Source organism: Geotrypetes seraphini, chromosome 11, assembly GCF_902459505.1.
Source record: "Geotrypetes seraphini chromosome 11, aGeoSer1.1, whole genome shotgun sequence".
NCBI classification, from domain to species: domain Eukaryota; kingdom Metazoa; phylum Chordata; class Amphibia; order Gymnophiona; family Dermophiidae; genus Geotrypetes; species Geotrypetes seraphini.
In genome coordinates, this window is record NC_047094.1 from 89,462,553 (window position 1) to 89,481,401 (window position 18,849).

Consider the following 18,849-nt stretch of genomic DNA (forward strand, 5'->3'; position numbering starts at 1 on the left):
CTTCAGCAGGACAAGAAGCTCCAGTTCCATTTTCATTGATGTCTTCTCAGTCAGAAACCAGTGTCCAGAGAGAACCTATGGCATTGTGGTCTCTTGAGTGCTCAGCAGAGAAGATTATTTACAATGTCCAATTTGACACGGACAAGAGGACATGAAATGAAGCTAAGGGGGGGCAAGTTCAGGACCAATGTCAGGAAGTTCTGCTTCACACAGAGAGTGGTTGACATCTGGAATACTCTCCCAGGGGAGATTATTGCGGAATCGACAGTCCTAGGTTTCAAAAGCAAACTAGATGCATATCTCCTTGAGATAGGCATATAAAGATATGGTTGGCTATAAAATAAGCCAGGTGAATACCTAGCAGGGCCTCCGCGTGTGCGGATCGCCGGACTTGATGGACCGAAGGTCTGATCCGGAGATGGCGCTTCTTATGTTCTTATGTTCTTATGTTCTTATGTGCGGATTTTCAGAGGTAGTTAACTCAACTCTTTTATGCTCGAAGTAATCCTCTACTATGGCTTCTTTTGCCAAAGCCTGGAAGTCTTTCCCACATTTGGGTGCTAGGAATCAGGTGGAGCCTGAGAAGTCTCCCAGTTAGATAGTCTTGACTTTCCTTCAGGAGGGTTCCGACAAAAGTCTGGCAGGTGACCTCCCTGAAAGTTCAGGTTGCAGGTTTTTCATGTTTTCGAGCATACAGAGGCGCAAATTCGCTATTGCTCTTCTAGATGTGACCAGGTGTCTGAGGGGGTGCTTCGTCTGCATCCTCCCTTGTGCCTTCCTTTCCCTTCGTGGAATCTTAACATCGTTTTACAGGGCCTTGGTGAGGCTCCTTTTGAACCACTAAAGGATGAATTTCTTCTGCACCTAATGATCATGATAGTTTTTCTGTTCACCGTTGTCTCAGCACAGTGTATTTTGGAACTTTATGCTCTTTCATGCGGGGAACCCTTTCTCCGTATTACAAACATAGGTTCCTGCATACTGTACCTTCCTTCCTTGCTGAAGGTGGCCCCAGCTTTACACGTCAACCAGGAGGTTAGGTTGCCTGCATTTTTTCATCCAACAGGTTCTGAGCGCCAAGATCAGATCTTATGCAAATTAGATGTCTGGAGGGTCTTGCTCCTTTATTTGGAAAGGACTCTTGAGTTCACTTTTTTGTTCTCACTGCTGCTGCATCCAAGTCCTCAATCACTCAATGAATTAGAATAGCCATTTCCGCGACTTCCGTCACCCGTGGCAAGCAGCTGCCAATCTCGTTTAAAGCTCATTCGACGAGCAATGTGGCTGTATCATGGGGGAAATTAACGCGATTCATCCTGATGAATTTTGTAGGGCGGCTTCTTAGTCCTCTCTTCATACTTTTGCTTGGTTTTACCGAGTTATTGTGGTGGCGCATTCTGATGCTGTTTTTGGGATCTCGGGTTTGAGGGCAGGCTCCTCTGTCCCTCCCTAGCTGCCATGGCTTTGGTGTCACCTAGCGTATGGAATCCGGAAGGGACATAACAGAATGGAAGATTAGGTGTATACCTTCGATATATAAAAAAATATTTGGGAACTATTACTTATAATGGGCATTCCAATTTAAACATTCCATATATTATTAATGCCACTTTCATTAAATTTAATGTGATTTTTCATATCTCTAATCCATTGCATATAAAATTTGTAACTAAATAAATAACTTTTAAGTGAATATAAATAATTGTAAAGTGCTCAGTGCCACCACCAGGTCATTGCTAATGCAGTTCAGACCATGATAGTTTTGGAACCATCATTGCGCTTTACTGTTCCCTTCCTTCCATAAGTCATATGCACAACGGCTTAAACATTTCTCAAAACCCGCTGCTGTTAAACTTGCTTACTATATATAGTTCTTGATATAAATCATAACATTCACAGCGTTTCTGAGACAGTACTTATCTTGTTAAAATCCTGTCCATAGTTTTGCTATCACGTCTTATAAACTGCATCAATATTATTCTGTGATAAAGTGCCATCCAGTGTCTACTTAAAATAATATAGACATGCTTGCATTCAGTTATGATTTCTAACTGCCCTCTGACCCAAGCTGAGTTTCATGATCGTCTTCAGGGAGAACAACGCCTAGGAGAAACTGAAAACACACTACAATGTATTTCCTTTTTGTTTTTCTATTACAAATCATATTGAAATCTCTAAATCTCTCTTCATAATTTTAAATATGTAAACCTCATACTTATCGCTTGGCTAAAGCCTTCCCAGGGACTCCAATTCCCAGTGCATCAGTAGGAACTGCGCAGTGCTATTAAATTTAAACTTATCATGTGACTCTCAACCATTCACCACACTCTTAACCAAAATGTTCCTGATAGAATGGCCCGTGACTTGAAAGGGTAGAACAACCAATCTCGTGATTCAAGCCCAGGGGGACAACAGTTCTCCAAGTATAAATGAACTTCTGTTCTTTGCGCAAAAGTATTTGAAACAAACCTCCCCCGTGTTGTAAACGGACTTGCTGTAGCACAGTAATTGCTATAAAAAATGATTGTAATTGGGTCAGACCAGTGGTCCATCGTGCCCAGCAGTCCGCTTCCGCAACAGCCCCTAGGTCAAAGACCAGTGCCCTAACTGAGACCAGCCCTACCTGCGTATGTTCCAGTTCAGCAGGAACTTGCCTAACTTTGTCTTGAAACCCTGAAGGGTGTTTTCCCCTATAACAGCCTCCGGAAGAGCGTTGTAATTTTCCACCACTCTCTGGGTGAAGAAGAACTTCCTTACGTTTGTACGGAATCTATCCCCTTTCAGCTTTAGAGAGTGCCCTCTCATTCTTCCTACCTTGGAGAGGGTGAACAATCTGTTTTTATCTACTAAGTCTACACTTCCCCCTCCCCATTCGTGGTTTCGGTAATCGCGATTTCACATATTCGCGATTTTTGGAGAGGGAGAAAAAAGAAGAAAAAAAAAAACATCGTTAAGTCTTCCCCCGCCATCCCGGCCTTACCTGGTGGTCTAGTGGGCTTTCAGGGCAGGAGCGATCTTCCTATGCTCCTTCCCCGTGCAGATCGCCATTAGGAAATAGCTGGCCAACCAAGTGGCCTAGTGACAGGCAGTCAGGGTCCCCACCCTGAGGCAAGCAGGCAGGCAGGGCCCCCCACCCCAAAGCAAGCAGGCAGGCAGGGCCCCTCTCTCGTACCCACCCCAAATTCCCCTGCACCTTATTTTAGTTCCTCCGGCAGTCCTGCCCTTCTCTCCAGCTGACTCCCGACAGAGTGGCGCAAAATGCATGCGCACGCTTTTCACATGCCTGCCTTGTCCTGCTCTGCTCCGTGAATGTCTGTCTTCAGTTCTTGTAAGAATTGACGGCAGCTATTCACGGAGCAGCGCAGGACAAGGCAGGCATGCGAAAAGCGCACACCTGCCTTTTACGCCATTCTGTGACAGGAGTCAGCTGGAGGGAATAAATGTTGCTTTTGGGCCACTCTGTCGGGAATCAGCTGGAGGGAAGGGCTGGACCGCCAGAGGAACTAAATAAGGTAACGGGGGGAGAGGGGTTGGGGTTGGATATTCACTCCATAAGACGCATCCTTATTTCGACTGACTTTTTTTGGGGGGAAAAGTGTGTCTCAGAGTGAAAAATACAGTAAGTCCACGCTGAAAGGAAAACTATTCAACACCATTGAAGGCATAAAGCAAAATCAGAGCAGCAACTTTTGGTGATTCCTGAAGATGCATTTAAGGACTGTTTCCAAAAGTAGAAATGACATTGTGGAAAAGTGTATACGGGAAGGGAAGGGGAGTACTTTGAAGGGGACCCAATGGAATAAGTTGTAAGATTGTTTAATAAATTTTTATAAAATAAAATCAGTCTTGAAACTTTTTGAACAGACCTCATATATCAGGACAAATGGATAGATGGTGGGTGTGTATATTATTATTTTTTTTAAACCTATCTTTTATTTTTAGGTAATAGAATCCAGAAGCAAATCATATGCAGAAAACAAACATTCATCTGGCAGATCAGATCCAGTCCTGGATATTAATATGGAAGAGTCTCCACCAGTATCTGATACAGATGTAAGTATGAAAAGAGAGACTGCTTCATTGTAGAAACCGGTTGATTGGGTCCATGGATGCTCTTTCAAACCTTTTAACTTCATGTTTAATTAAAATGTTGTGGTGCCATTGAACCATTTGAACCAGTATCTAGCTAGGAGTGGTCATTCCCTGGGACACTTTTATTTCCTGGGACAAAGCCTTGGGAACATGTATGCTAGAAACACAGCAACTTTAAGAGCTTAGTAATCAAGAATTGTTTATCCCTGATTTTGCTTTAAGCATAGAATGTAATATTTTCCCTTCAATCTTCTACTTTAAGCTAGTAGAAAAAATTATTTTTTTAAAAAAAGAAGAAGCCTTCTTTTCTTTTACATTTTGGGAAGTTTGTTTCTCATCTGCTTGGTTCTCTGCTGAATTAAGGACTCTTTGCAAGTACAGGAAAATTATGTTAACTGTTTTCCAACCTGACTTTTTAGCAAGCTCAGGCTGTAAAGTCTGACCTTACAGCAAGCTTCAGGTTTAAAATCTGGGCACTCCTCTAGTAAAAGGAGCTTGGGACTTTAAATCTTGTGGGAGGGTTTCTGCTTAGTTAAAGTGAGGTTTTGCTAATTCTATGTTCTGCTCAGTAGAAAGTGGTGTTCTGTGTTTAGAAAATACTATATCTTTGTCTGCTTAGGTCTGTAGTGAAGTGAGCATAAATATTTGGCTTGCTATTGCACCATTTGAATTTGAATAAGGATTTGACTTGCCATTGAACCTTTTGAATAAGTTGCCTTGAGCCAGTATCTAGATAGGAGGAGCCATTTCCTGGGGTACTTTTCATTTCCTGTGACAAAACCTTGGTGGGAACACATGTGCACAGGTAGAGGGGCATTTTTGAAAGAATATCCAAGTCATAATTGGGGTGTCCTACTCATAACATCCCCAAAAAGTCCATCTTATAGCAGTTTTCGATCAGCAAAGGCACCCAGATTTCCTGCTTGAAAATAAATGAGAAAGATGTCCTTATGCTGGAGACATCCACCATTTTGCAATCTGAGAACACTTTTTACAAAGTTTCTCTTAGCTAAGTAATCCTGAATTGTATATCCCTGATCAGACCGGACCGTGCGCTTAAGTAGAGTGTGCACTTAATAGGAGTACCACTTTTTAGTCAGGCGGTTGTTTAGCCATTATCAGCAGCTATCTGGGGTGATAGTGGCAACAGCAAGCAGTGCTGAGAGGAAGGTGCTGGTGAGAGCTCGGCGCGCTGGCATAGGTCTCCCATCTACTTGCTGCATAGGATGGCTTGCGATGCTGTGGTGTTCCAGGGAGGGGGTGGGGGGATAGTAAATGCGGTGCAATAAATACCGGAGTGAATGTAATGTGAATGAATAGAGGTGAGACCTATGACATCAGTGCATATAAGCGGAATGTGTGCTTATCAGAAGTGCAAATATTCGGAGTTTACGTCCATTGGCTTTAATGTAAAAAAAAAATGGGACCTTGGTGGTAGGGTGCGGATAACCAGAGCGTGCGCTTATCCGATGTTCACTGAGGTGGAGTCAAAAGACAGCCCAATAGTCAAGAATACTTATCAGTCAATTCCCATAACAACCAATCAGGACAACGATTCAGTGCAATCATTGTGAAACATTTAGTTCCAAGGTATACCAACTAGGGACTTAGGGCTTGCCCAATCTATCTTCAGCTTTCTAATATTAAGCAGGAATTGGATGCAATCAAAGTGGCTTCCATCATTCCACATAATCATACACCACCACTTGCCACCACTGCATCAAAAGCAATCCAGGAATAAATGGATCACATTAGGATCAGGTAGACTGCGATATGTGACATAAAAACAGCCACCCTCATAATTGCACCTGCAGAATTCTTTTGCTCCATTAGAGCATTTCAATCCTCAAGAAAGAATTGAGCTGTAACTGGAACCAGTGAAGGTAACTCATGAAAAAAAGCACCCCCAAAGTTAAAATAAGAGAGCTCATACCAGAAAATTATTATTGTTAGGTGATTCCATCACAGAGGCATTAATCTTGGCACACAAGTTAAGGAGCTTAAAATAGTGAAGTGTCTCCCAGGATCCTCAGCTACCGGGAGTACCAAACAAGTGGAGGGGCATAATCAAAAGAAACATCTAAGTCCGATTTGGAAGTAAGGCGCTAGTTGCTCAAAGTCGGCAGAAGCAAAATGTCCATTCACGAAAAGTACGTCCCAAAATTTTATTTTATTTTTTTTCGAAAATCATCTACCTGTACTTCCAGGCGTTTAATCGGCCAGACCGCCACTGCATCTATCTTTATACCACATTCTCGACCAAAAATTCATCCAAGACCCAAGCGCCCTGAACAAGATCTTTTATGTGGGATGCCCATTCCCTCCTGCTGGAACCCCGGTAGCCCCCCCCCCCCCGAATGTCTGTGGCAGGAGTGTCGAATTCCTCCTGCCGCCACCTCGCTGAGACATGCACCTGGCAGGAGGGTTGCCCACTCCCTCCTGCTGGACCCCTCATCCCACCCCCCCGCAAAGATAATCGACAGGAGGGATGCCTAGTTCATCCTGCCGGAACACCCCCTCCCCCGAAAGGCATGCCCCCTGACACACACACACACACACACACACACACACCCCCAAGCCCTTCCAGACCCCACCAATACTTTTTTTAGTTGGCCTGCCAGAGGGATACTTCCTCCGGCCAGCAGGTCCGCCTTCACAGAATGGCGGGCCTTCCCCTTCCTGATGCATCGTGGGATGCACCGGGGAGGGGCCTAAGGCTCCTCCCACAGAGGCTCATAGGAGTGGCTTTAGGTGCCTGGGCCAACCGGAATCTTAGACATCTCTCCCAGTGCATTTTGGGATGCACTGGGCATGGCCTAAGATTCCGAATGGTCAGATGCCTTAGGCCACCCCCCCCCCCATAAGCCAGGCAGTGCCTTAGGCCCCTCCCCAGTGTATTCCACAATGCACCAGGAAGGGGAAAGCCCGCCATTCTATGAAGGGGGGCCTGCCAGCCGGAGGGAGGAAGCATCCCACTGGCCAACTGAAAAAGGTATTGGTGGGTTGAGGGGGGATCAGGGACATGCCTTTCGGGGGGGGGGGGTGTTCCAGAAGGAGGGAGTGGGAATCCCTTCTGCCGATGATCTTTAGGGGAAATGGGTGGGTTCCCTTGCCACAATCAGCTCAGCGGAAATCTGACCTATACAGAATCTGGCCCTTAGACCTGGTTTTATATCATCTAAGTCACAACGATTCTGTGCCATTCATTCTCCTAACTCTCTTGGCTCTTTCCCAACTGTGACGTGTAAATGATGGGAGATTAACCTGGCTCCTGTGTGATGATTGGCATCTCGATCTTGGACTTACTTAGATCTGTGAGAGCATGCCAGCATGTCGATTTGTTCCTTTCCTGGGGTACCAGAAAGCAGGCGGCACGTCCCCACCCTTGCTTCTGCTTCGGTGTACTTTTGTCCCCTTTATTTACTAATTTTCCTTTAGATTTCCTGTCACTCTCTCTGGAATCACAGGCTAAATCAAGGAATCATTCTCTAGAATCAGCGATAGCGGAAAAAAAATTCCTTTCAAGAGATTCCATTTGAACGGAATAAACCATGGCTTAATACTGATTGTCGATTACGAGTGTTGGAACGTAAATGGCATAGATCTCAAACTGCTCTCGATCTTCAGAATTTCCGATGTATCGTGCTTACTTAAAAGCTGTTAAATGCAATTACTACACTGCTCAGATAAAACGTGCTACTAATTGTCCTAAGAAGCTGTTTGTAATTTTGAACAGATTATCTAATCCTAAATCTTCTTCCATTGATTCTACTTTGTCAGCTCAGAGTTTAGCAAATTATTTTTCAACTAAAATCACATTGCTGAGAGTAATTTTCCCTTGTTCACCCCCATTAGAGTCTTTGAGTAAAGATGATGATTCAATATCCGATAGTTTTTCATTTGATATTTCATCTACTTGGTCAAAATTTACACTTCCTTGTCTTGTTACTTTAGAACAAACAATGAATTCAATGAAAACGACGACCTGCTTACTTGTCCCTTTTCCTTCATCTTGGCTCCTTGAACATAACGCATGGCCTGTCTCATAAGAACATAAGAACATAAGCAGTGCCTCCGCTGGGTCAGACCACAGGTCCATCCTGCCCAGCAGTCCGCTCCTGCGGCGGCCCGAACAGGTCACGGCCTGTCTGAGTCACCAGAAGGGGCCCCCTTGCCACCTTGGTTTCCCATTGAGTCTTATCTTCCCATCGAAGTCCTAACCCTCCGGTCTTGCACATGCACGACCTGGTTGGATTTCTATACTTATTACTTGGTTTGCTTTCTATACCTGTGTTACATCCCAGCACCTCTCTCAGTATCCCACGATCCCCCTATCCCTCAGGAATCCGTCCAATCCCTGTTTGAATCCCTGTACCGTACTCTGCCTGATCACTTCCTCCGGTAGCGCATTCCAAGCGTCCACGACCCTTTGGGTGAAGAAAAACTTCCTTGTATTTGTTCTGAACCTATCTCCCTTCAGTTTCTCCGAATGCCCCCTCGTGCCTGTTGACCCCTTCAGCCTGAAGAATCTGTCCCTATCCACCCTCTCTATGCCCCTCATGATCTTGAAGGTCTCTATCATATCTCCCCTGAGCCTCCTTTTTTCCAGAGAGAAGAGCCCCAGCCTATCCAACCTCTCGGCGTATGGGCAGTGTTCCAGCCCTCTTACCAGTTTCGTTGCTCTCCTTTGGACTCTCTCAAGTACTGCCATGTCCTTCTTGAGGTACGGCGACCAATATTGAACGCAGTATTCCAGATGTGGACGCACCATCGCTCGATACAATGGCATGATGACTTCCTGCGTCCTGGTTGTTATGCCCCTCTTTATGATGCCCAGCATCCTGTTGGCTTTTTTCGAGGCTGCTGCGCACTGTGCAGATGGCTTCAGTGATGCATCTACCAGCACACCCAAGTCTCTCTCAAGTCTGCTGTCTCCCAACAATGTCCCCCCCAATTTGTATTTGAACAACGGGTTCTTTTTCCCTATATGCATGACTTTGCATTTTTCCACGTTAAAGCGCATTTGCCATTTGTTTGCCCAGTCTTCCAGCTTGTCCAGGTCCTTTTGCAGGTCCTCACACTCCTCCCTAGACCTAACTCTGCCGCACAGTTTGGTATCGTCTGCAAATTTTATAACCTCGCACTTTGCCTCTTTTTCCAGGTCATTGATAAATATGTTGAAGAGTAATGGCCCCAGCACCGATCCCTGTGGCACACCGCTCGTGACTCCCCGCCAGTCAGAGTATTGTCCCTTTACTCCGACCCTCTGAAGTCTACCCGACAACCAGTGCTCGATCCATCTGTGCACATCCCCTCTCACCCAGTGGTTCCACAGTTTCCTAAGCAGCCTTTCATGTGGCACCTTGTCGAAAGCCTTTTGAAAATCAAGGTAAATGATGTCTATAGGTTCCCCATTGTCCACCCGACTGCTTATTCCCTCAAAGAAGTACAGAAGGTTCGTTAAGCATGACCTTCCCTTACAGAATCCGTGCTGGCTTGTTCTCAGTAGGCCATATCTCTCGATATGCTCGCAAATACCATCCTTGATCATAGCTTCCACCATCTTCCCTATAATTGAAGTCAGGCTCACCGGCCTGTAGTTCCCGGGGTCACCCCTCGATCCCTTCTTGAAGATAGGTGTGACATTCGCCAATTTCCAGTCCTCTGGTACCTCTCCAGTTTTCAAGGATAGGTTGCAAACATGCTGGATTGTGCCCGCTATTTCTTGTCTTAGTTCCTTCAGAACCCTTGGATGGATCCCGTCTGGGCCCGGCGATTTGCCGCATTTTAACCTGTCTATCTGTTTGAGGACATCCTCCTTACTTACCTCTATGTGTTCTAATTTTTCAGCCTGTTCCCCACTCATGAGCTCCTCTGAGTCCGGTATATTAGATGTGTCTTCTCTCGTGAAAACCGACGAGAAGAACGTGTTCAACCTCTCAGCTACCTCTTTATCCTCCTTGATCACTCCCTTCCTATCCCCATTGTCCAACGGCCCCACCTCCTCTCTCGCTGGTCGCTTCTCCTTTAAGTAACTGAAGAATGCCTTGAAGTTTTTCGCCTCCCTGGCCAGCCCCTCTTCATATTTCCCTTTTGCTTTTCTAACCTCTCGGTAGCATTCCTTTTGGCATTTCCTGTGCGCCTGGTGATTTTCCTCCGTTGGGTCCTTTTTCCATCTCCGGAAGGACACTTTCTTGTCGTTTATTGCCCTCTTTACTTCTGTTGAGATCCAAACCGGGTCCTTTGACCGCTTGTTCTTGCCGCCTTTCCTGAAACTTTGGACGTACATTCTTTGTGCTTCCTGCAGGGTGTCCCTGAATAGGGTCCAGGCGCTTCCTACAGCCTCCATCTTAAGGACGTTTTTAAGCTTCCTCCCCACCATTTCCCTCATAGCAACATAGTTCCCTTTCCTGAAGTTGAGCGCAGTTGTTGCGGTCCTCCTTACTGTGGGTGTCCCCCTTTCTAATGTGAATCTGATCGCGTTGTGGTCACTGTTGCCTAGTGGTCCTCCCACCTCTACCCCTCTTGCAGGCCCCCCTAATCCGTTTAGGATGAGGTCAAGAGTAGCACTCCTTCGCGTCGGTTCCCTGACTAGTTGCTCCATGAAGCAGTCCCTTACAGCTTCTACAAATCCTGTTTCCTTAGTGCAGTTGGAGTGACCCGTACTCCAGTCAATCCCCGGGTAGTTGAAGTCCCCTATCACTGTTACACTTCCAGTCCTGCATTCTTGTCTCAGTTCAGCTTCCAAGTCGTGTCCGATTTCCTCCGGCGTACCAGGTGGGCGGTAGTACAGCCCCAGTTTTATGCCTGTACCCTTGTTTCCCAGCAATTTGACCCATAGCGATTCCAGCCCCTCTGCCTTCTTTGCCATATCCATCCCGACCGAGTAGATAGAGTCCTTTATATATAGTGCTATGCCTCCCCCCTTCTTGTGGGTCCTGTCCCTCCTGTAGAGCTTGTACCCTGGCAGCGCCACATCCCATTGATTCTCCTCTGTCCACCATGTTTCTGTAATTCCAATTATATCCAGGTCCTCCCCCTTGGCTACGACCTCTAGTCTCCTTTGTTATTAAATATGACTATTACTAGTTTGTAATCTGGAGTCATTCCCCAAGAATGGAAAACAGCAGTTGTTCTTCCTGTTCTGAAAAATCATACATTGGTCAAAAATTAGAAACTTGTGAAAAGTCTATTTTCCAACCTTCCTTTTGTTTTGAGGGTTCTAGAAAAGATTGCTTTTTCACAACTTTCACAACATGCTGAATCCTCTTTCCTGCTGCATCCATCACAATCTGGCTTCAGAAGATTTCATTCTACTGAAACAATCTTAGCATCTTTGCTTAATGATTGCTATATGGCCTTTGATCATGTTAAGGCAGTACTATTAGTGTTTGTAGATCTTTCGCCAGCCTTTGTTCTTGTTAGCCATTCTCTTCTCATAAATTGGTTGGAGTATTTTAGAATATCTGGAGAAGTATTAGAATGGTTTAAATCATTTCTCACAGAGTTTCAAAGTTTCTTTTTCCTCTGTTTGCTCCTCGATCAGTAGTCTTCCCAGTGGTGTACCTCTGATTCTATACTTTTGCCCTTATTGTTTAATTTAATTTTTTTTTTTTTAGTCCTTTGGCTTTGAGAATTCAGGAACATCAAATTAAATGTTATTTCTGTGCTGATGACATATTACTGGTTTTCTCACAATTGCTAATCCAGATTTAACTCCTTTACAATCGTGTATCAATATGATTAGTGATTGGATAACTGAAAATAAATTGATTTTGAATCCACGGAAAAACAGTTGGGATGTGGGTCACTAGTTCATCACAAACACCATCTTTTATCACCTGTTTTGGGAAATCAACCCATAAAGCTCTCAAATCACTTGAAATATCTAGGTGTCCGTTTGGACTCTGCACTTACATTTCATTTACAAATTTCATCAGTTGTGAAGTCTTGTTTTTTCTCTTTACGAAAGATTCGCTCTATTTGTACTTACATTGATACTTAAAACTGTGAGTCTCTGATTTATGCCCTAGTAACTTCCAAATTAGACTATCGCAACATTGTTTATATTGGATCAGTGGCGTACCTAGCACATGTGACATTTGGAGCCCATCGTTTTTTGACACCCCCCCCATCTGTACAGAAAATATGATTTTTAGTAACAAGCCACACGTCACACATGAGTACCTAGGCAAAGGCAGCATCTTACATACTGCAGTGAGCAGTACAACATCAATACACCCATTGTAAAACTAAACAAGCCAGACTAGTACAGATCAATCTTGCAGTCAAGCCTAACAAAAAAACCATGTCTTTCGAACACACAGAACACAGAAAACACCTTCGCCTAGTATGGAATATGTCATCATAAACTAACCCCTTCCTCTTTTACAAAACTGTAGTGTAGATTTTAGCCACAGTGGAAACAGCTCTGACGCTCATAGAATTCTGAGCATCAGAGCTGCTACCACCACGGCTGGCGCTAAAAAACGCTCCACAGTTTTGTAAAAGGGGGGATAAAATAGAAATACATAGACAAAGGTTAAATTGAACCAGTAAGATGCTGGACTCTGCAAATAATGCAACACCACAGAAACAGTGACACATGTCTCCTAAAGCAATAAATAAATAGAAAATTTTTTTCTACCTCTGTCTTCTGTGGTTTCTGCTTTCCTCATCTACTTGTAACTCTCTTCCTTCCATCCACTGTCTGCCGTCTCTCTTCCCCTATATGGCATCTTCTCTCCTTCTATGCCCCTTCCAGAAACTGTATGCCTCCCCCTTCCATCTCTCCTTTCACCCTCATTGGTCTGGCATCTCTCTCCTTCCCTCTCCCACACCTTTCCTCTGCAATCCCTTTCCCTTTTTTCCCTCATTTTCCTTTTCAATTTATTTTCTGCATCTGTCTAGATTACGTTCTTACTACCCTCTCATCAATGTCCTTTTTTACTGTCTACCTAAAGCTTGCCACCTCTTTCCCTCACCCCTTCCAGTATCTAACTCTATCCTCGTCCCTCAATCCAGCATGTGCTCTTTTTTCTTTCTCCTCCCCACTTCCTTCCAGAGTCTGCTCCCTCTCTCCCTCACACTTCCATTCAGTGTCTGTCCCTCTCTCTACCCCTTCCATCTACTGTTCACCTTCTGTCTCTCCTTTTCCAGTCACTGCCCTCTCTGCCCTTTCCATCCAATGTCTGCCTTCTCTCTCTTCCATACATCTTCCTTCTTTCTATGCTCCTTTCATAACTATCTATCCTGTGCCCCTTCTCTCCTTTGTACATGATTGATTTCAGCTCTGCCACCTCTCCATTTTTTATCTCTGTCACCAACCCATCCCCTATGCTGGCATCTCTTCTCCTTTCTTTTCTTCGCATCCCACAGTCTGGTATCTGCCCTTACCTGATTCTCTGGCATTTCTCTCCTTCCCTTCCATCTTTCCCTCCCCCTCCATGCTCTGAGATCTCCCCCTTCCTTTTCCCTTAGTCTGGCATATCTTCCTCCTTCCCTCCAAGCCCTGGCATCTCCTTTCATTCCCTCCCTCATCTTCCTTCTCCCTCCAGCTGGGTACAGCAACACTCTCCCTCCAGCTCTGGACTTCTCCATACCTGCTCCCCCCAAATTGCCAATGCTTCAGTTAGTCTTCTTTCTTCCTCCCTCCCCCCCCCCACGCGGGACCCTGCGGCACCATTAGCTCTTAGTCCCTCTAACGCCGGCCCTGCAGCTCCGGACTTCCCCACACTTGCTCCCCCCTCCCGATCGTTATTATTTTAAACGTTATGGCAGCCGCGGCGCTGTATTGATCGAAGGAGACTTCTAATCTCGGCCTGCCCCGGAACTCTTCCTGCAGCCACCGCCCACCTAGGCGGGAACAGGAAGTTGCTGTTGCAGGAAGAGTTCCGGGGCAGGCCAAGGTTAGAAGTCTCCTTCGATCAATACAGCGCCGCAGCTGCCATAACATTTAAAATAATAGCGATCGGGGGGGGGGGGGAGCAAGTGTGGGGAAGTCCGGAGCTGCAGGGCCGGCGTTAGAGGCAGTGAGAACAGCCGGCTGTGCACCCCCGCAAGGCGTGCACCCGGGGTGGACCTCCCCCCACGCCCCCCCTCGGTACGCCACTGTATTGGATTACCATCAGTATCTCTTAAGAAACTACAAACTATTCAAAATGCTGCTATCAAAGTTCTTGTTAATGCTCGGAAATATGATAAACATTTCTCCTTTTTAAAGGAGTACCATTGGCTTCCAGTTAAATTTTGCCTTATGCATAAGGCTTTAACGCTTGCATCTAATGCATTACAGTCAGGTCAACCAGACTACTTAGAAAAATTATTAGTTCCCTACTAGTATTTAAGCTCGTTACATTAACGGGTGCTAGAATAGATGTGTAGACTTTAAGCACAATGGGGCGCTGAGGCGTTTTTCTTTCTTTCTATCTCTCTCCCTGGCCCCCTGTCTGTCTGTCTTTCTTTCTGTCTGTCTGTCTCTGTCCCTGCCCTACTGTCTGTCCCCTGTCTGTCTGTCTTTCTTTCTTTCTGTCTGTCTGTCTCTCTCCCTGCCCCACTGTCTTTCTGTCTGTCTCTCTGTCTGTCTCTCTCCCTGCCCCCTGTCTTTCTTTCTTTCTGTCTCCCTGCCCCCTGTCTTTCTGTGTGTCTGTCTCTCTCCCTGGCCCCCCTGTCTTTCTTTCTGTCTCTCTCAATGCCCCCCTGTCTTTCTATGTGTCTGTCTCTCTCCCTGGTCCCCCCTGTCTGTCTCTCTCCCTGGCCCCTCTGTCTGTCTTTCTTTCTTTCTGTCTCCCCTGCTTTACAAGGATTTTATTTCCTTTCCAGTTGGTTGGGAGGGAGGATTTGCTTTATATCCCAGGACAAGCAGGCATGATATTCTCACACATGGGTGACGTCATCTACGGAGCCCCGGCGCGGACAGCTTTTCAAGCAAACTTGATAGAAGTTTCAAGTTTGCACACTGCACCACGCATGTGCTAGCCTTCTTGCCCACTAGAGGGCGCATCTCCACCTCGTGGTCCTCAGTTCAATTTCATCCGCGGAGCCAGAAGCCTTGTGGAAAATTGTGCTCGTGTTTGCCTTCTGTCGCCGCGGCTGTGTGCTGAATTTCGACGCGGTCGCTGCGTTTTCTGTGTTTTCTTTCTTTGTTTTCTTCATTTTTCAAAAAAAAAAAAAAAAAAAGATTTTCATTCCGATCGCTCCGGGGGCTCCCGGTAGCCGTGGCCGAGGAACCTCGTCTGTTCCCGGCCTCGTTTTGGGCCCATGTCCCGGCCCGTAACGGGATTTAAGAAGTGTGGTAGGTGTGACCGGCTTTTGTCGATCACAGACCCTCACAGGTGCTGCTTAAGGTGCTTGGGGCCCCAACACCCGACAGCATCGTGTGCTAAGTGTGCCACCTTCCAGAAACGGGCCCTTACACGCCGCAAGGCCCGTATGGCGGATCTGTTCGCCGTCGAGACCCCGACGGGGAAGGCCTCGAGTTCGGCCCCGGCTTCGGCCCCGGCCTCGACCTCGGCCTCGACCTCGGCATCGGGTCCCCCTGCTACCTCGAAGCCGGTTGCCTCGCAAAAACAAGCCTCGGGTAAGTCTCCACTTCCTTCCTCAGCTCCAGGATCCACCAGGAAGCCATCCTCGGGCTCTTCGTCAGCGGGGACGTCGACCTCTGCCCAGCCCAAGGTGTCTAAGGTGATAGCCCCGAGGGAATACTCGAGACCGAGGTCGCCCTCTGAGGAGCATCGCCAGGTGTTGCCGCCGGGTCTGACGATCCCGGCATTCCAGGACTTGCTCCGAGCGTTAATTTCCTCGGAGCTGTCCGGGGCCATTGAGTCCCTGCAGCAGGCTTCGGCCTCGACTGCTTCGGTCTCGGCAGCCCCGCAGATGGCGACCTCGGCCTCGGGCACCGGGGCTTCAGCGGCCGAAGCACCCTTGGCCTCGACCTCGACTCTCCCCTCGGACCCGACCTCGTTGAGACAGCCTGAGGGTAGTGTACGGTCCCGGGACAAGCAGCGCCGGGTGCGCCGGATTTCCTCGACCTCGTCCTCGAAGTCTTCCCGGGGCTCCTCGCCCTCGAGCAAGCCTCGGGCGAAGCACCGCCTGAAGAAGGCCAAACGGTCTCGGGCCTCGCCTCGTAGGCGTGGTCGCTCGACGCCACCCGAGGGCGGGGCTTTACGGGTCGAGGAACTCCGACTCGACAACCCCGATCTCTTGCGGTCCCCGATCCAGGAGAGTTCCCGTGCCTCCTCGCCGGGGCGGAAGGGAAGGGCCTCCGTACCCCGTACCCCGGGGGGTTCCCCCAGGGGGTCTTTCAGGCGGGATCGGTCCCCGACCCCTTCGAGGTCACGGGACCGTGCCTCGTGGGGATCGGGATCCGGTATGGAGTTGAGGTATTCTCGCCAAGCCTCTCCTTTCGGCTCCGCTGAGAAGTCTCGGACACCCTCTCCGCCCGCACGGACGGCTTCTTTTTCAAAGTTTGTCCATGATATGGCGAAGGCCCTGGGGGTGGACCTGTTGGCGGGGTCCCACTATACTAAAGAATTTTTGGAGGAGCAGGATCTTCCTGCCCCCCCGCGGGAATCCCCCCGCCTTCCGCTAAACAAGGTCCTCCTTCAGACCTTGCTTCGGAACCTCGAGACCCCTCTTACAGTCGCGGTAGTGCCCACCAAGATGGAATCTAAATACCGGACGATTCCCCCCAATGGTTTTGACAAGGGGCAGCTCTCCCATCAGTCGCTCCTGGTGGAGTCGGCTCTCAAGCGATCGCAGCCTTCTAGGGTCTCCGCTGCGGTCCCCCCTGGGAGAGAGGGTCGGACCCTCGATAAATTTGGCCGTAGACTGTATGCAAATTCTCAGATGGCGACGAGGGTCCTCAATTATGCCTTCTCCTATTCTTCCTACCTCAGAACAATGGTGAAGGACCTGCCAGAATTCCAGGGGGTGATCCCGGATTCGCACAGGGACAGGTTTGCCACATTTATGTCAAACCTGTCCCAACTGCGTCTGTGTCTGTTTCATGCAGTATACGACGCATTTGAACTTGCCTCGAGGGTATCGGCATGTGCGGTAGCGATGCGCCGGCTGGCGTGGCTGCGTACCCTCGAGATGGACCCCAACCTGCAGGAGCGATTGGCTAATCTACCCTGCGTCGGGTCGGAGTTATTCGACGACTCCTTAGAGGCGGCAACCAAGAGGCTTTCTGACCAAGAGCGTTCTCTAGCGTCACTGGTGCGCCCAAAGCCTAAGCCAACGCCTCAAAGGGCATTTAGACAGCCCCCTAGGCGGTATCCTCAGAAATCGACACCTGCCTTTTCGAGACCTCCACCCCGACGTCCACCCCAACAGGGTAGGGGGGGGTCCCTCCAAGCCCGCCACGCAAGGGGCGTCCAAGCCAGCGCCGTCCTTTTGACGGGATGGGCGGCTGGGGGCTGGCCCCCGCCGCGATGTCGCCCAACCCCCTCCCCATCGGGGGTCGGCTCACGGCCTTTGCCGGGGCTTGGTCAGAGATTACGTCAGACGCATGGGTGCTCCGGACCGTCTCAGAGGGCTATTCGCTCAACTTCTCCAGGCAGCCTCCAGACATGCCTCCCGGGGCTTGCCCGCCCAATCGGAGCCAGTTGGCCCTTCTCCGAGAGGAAGCCAGGGCCTTGTTGAGCCTCCGGGCAGTCGAATTGGTACCTCGTGATCAGAAGGGCCGGGGGTTTTACTCCCGTTACTTTTTGGTCCCAAAGAAGACCGGGGACTTGCGCCCCATTTTGGACCTCCGGAAGCTCAACAAGTTCCTGGTCAGGGAGAAGTTCCATATGTTATCGCTTCCGATTCTGTATCCTCTATTGGACGAGGGGGATTGGATGTGCTCCCTGGATTTGAAGGAAGCGTATACCCATGTTCCGGTGCATCCCGACTTTCGCAAGTTTTTAAGATTTCAAGTCGGGGAGTTGCACCTTCAGTACCGGGTCCTCCCTTTCGGTCTGGCTTCGTCCCCTCGGGTGTTCACGAAGTGTATGGTGGTGGTCGCGGCTGCCCTGCGCTCCCGGGGGTTGCAGGTCTTTCCCTATCTGGACGATTGGCTGATCAAGGCCCCGACCAGGGAGGGAGTTATTTCAGCGACCCAACAGACTATCTCGCTTCTTCAGGGTCTAGGGTTCGAGGTGAACTTTCCCAAGTCTCACTTGCGCCCGACTCAATCCCTCCAGTTTATAGGAGCCGTGCTGGACACTGTTCTCCTCCGAGCCTTCCTTCCCTCTCCTCGGCTGGAGGCACTGCTTCGATTGGGCCGTCAGGTTTCGCAGCTGCATGTAGTGTCGGCTCAACGCATGATGGTGCTTTTGGGTCACATGGCATCTACGGTCCAAGTGACGCCGTTCGCCCGTTTGCATCTGAGGATTCCTCAGTGGACGTTGGCTTCGCAATGGCGTCAGGACCGCGACCCAGTATCTCGCCACTTGACGGTGTCTCATCGGAAGGTTCATCGGAAGGTTCCTCAATTGTTTTTGTCCTTTGATCCTAATCGGGTAGGACATCCGGTTTCCAAGCGCACCTTGTCCAACTGGTTAGCTGCTTGTATTTCTTTTTGCTACGCTCAGGCTGGTCTCCCGCTCTCGGGTCGAGTCACGGGGCATAAGGTCCGGGCGATGGCGGCTTCGGTTGCTTTCCTCCGATCCACTCCTATGGAGGACATATGTAAAGCTGCCACCTGGTCTTCGGTTCATACGTTCACCTCCCACTACTGTCTGGACACCTTGTCCAGAAGCGACGGCCGGTTTG

The 18,849-nt window shown here is 48.4% G+C and overlaps 1 protein-coding gene across 6 annotated transcripts in view; it reads left to right on the plus strand.

Annotated features, from left to right (window-relative positions):
- The window catches only part of DIDO1 (death inducer-obliterator 1), a 679,850-nt gene that overhangs the window by 551,493 nt on the left and 109,508 nt on the right, over window positions 1-18,849 (plus strand). For all 6 annotated transcript variants that reach the window (XM_033963660.1, XM_033963661.1, XM_033963662.1 and 3 more), the window contains one exon: window positions 3,943-4,053. In XM_033963660.1, coding sequence (XP_033819551.1) covers window positions 3,943-4,053 — 111 coding nt within the window. The remainder of the gene's footprint in view (window positions 1-3,942; window positions 4,054-18,849) is intronic.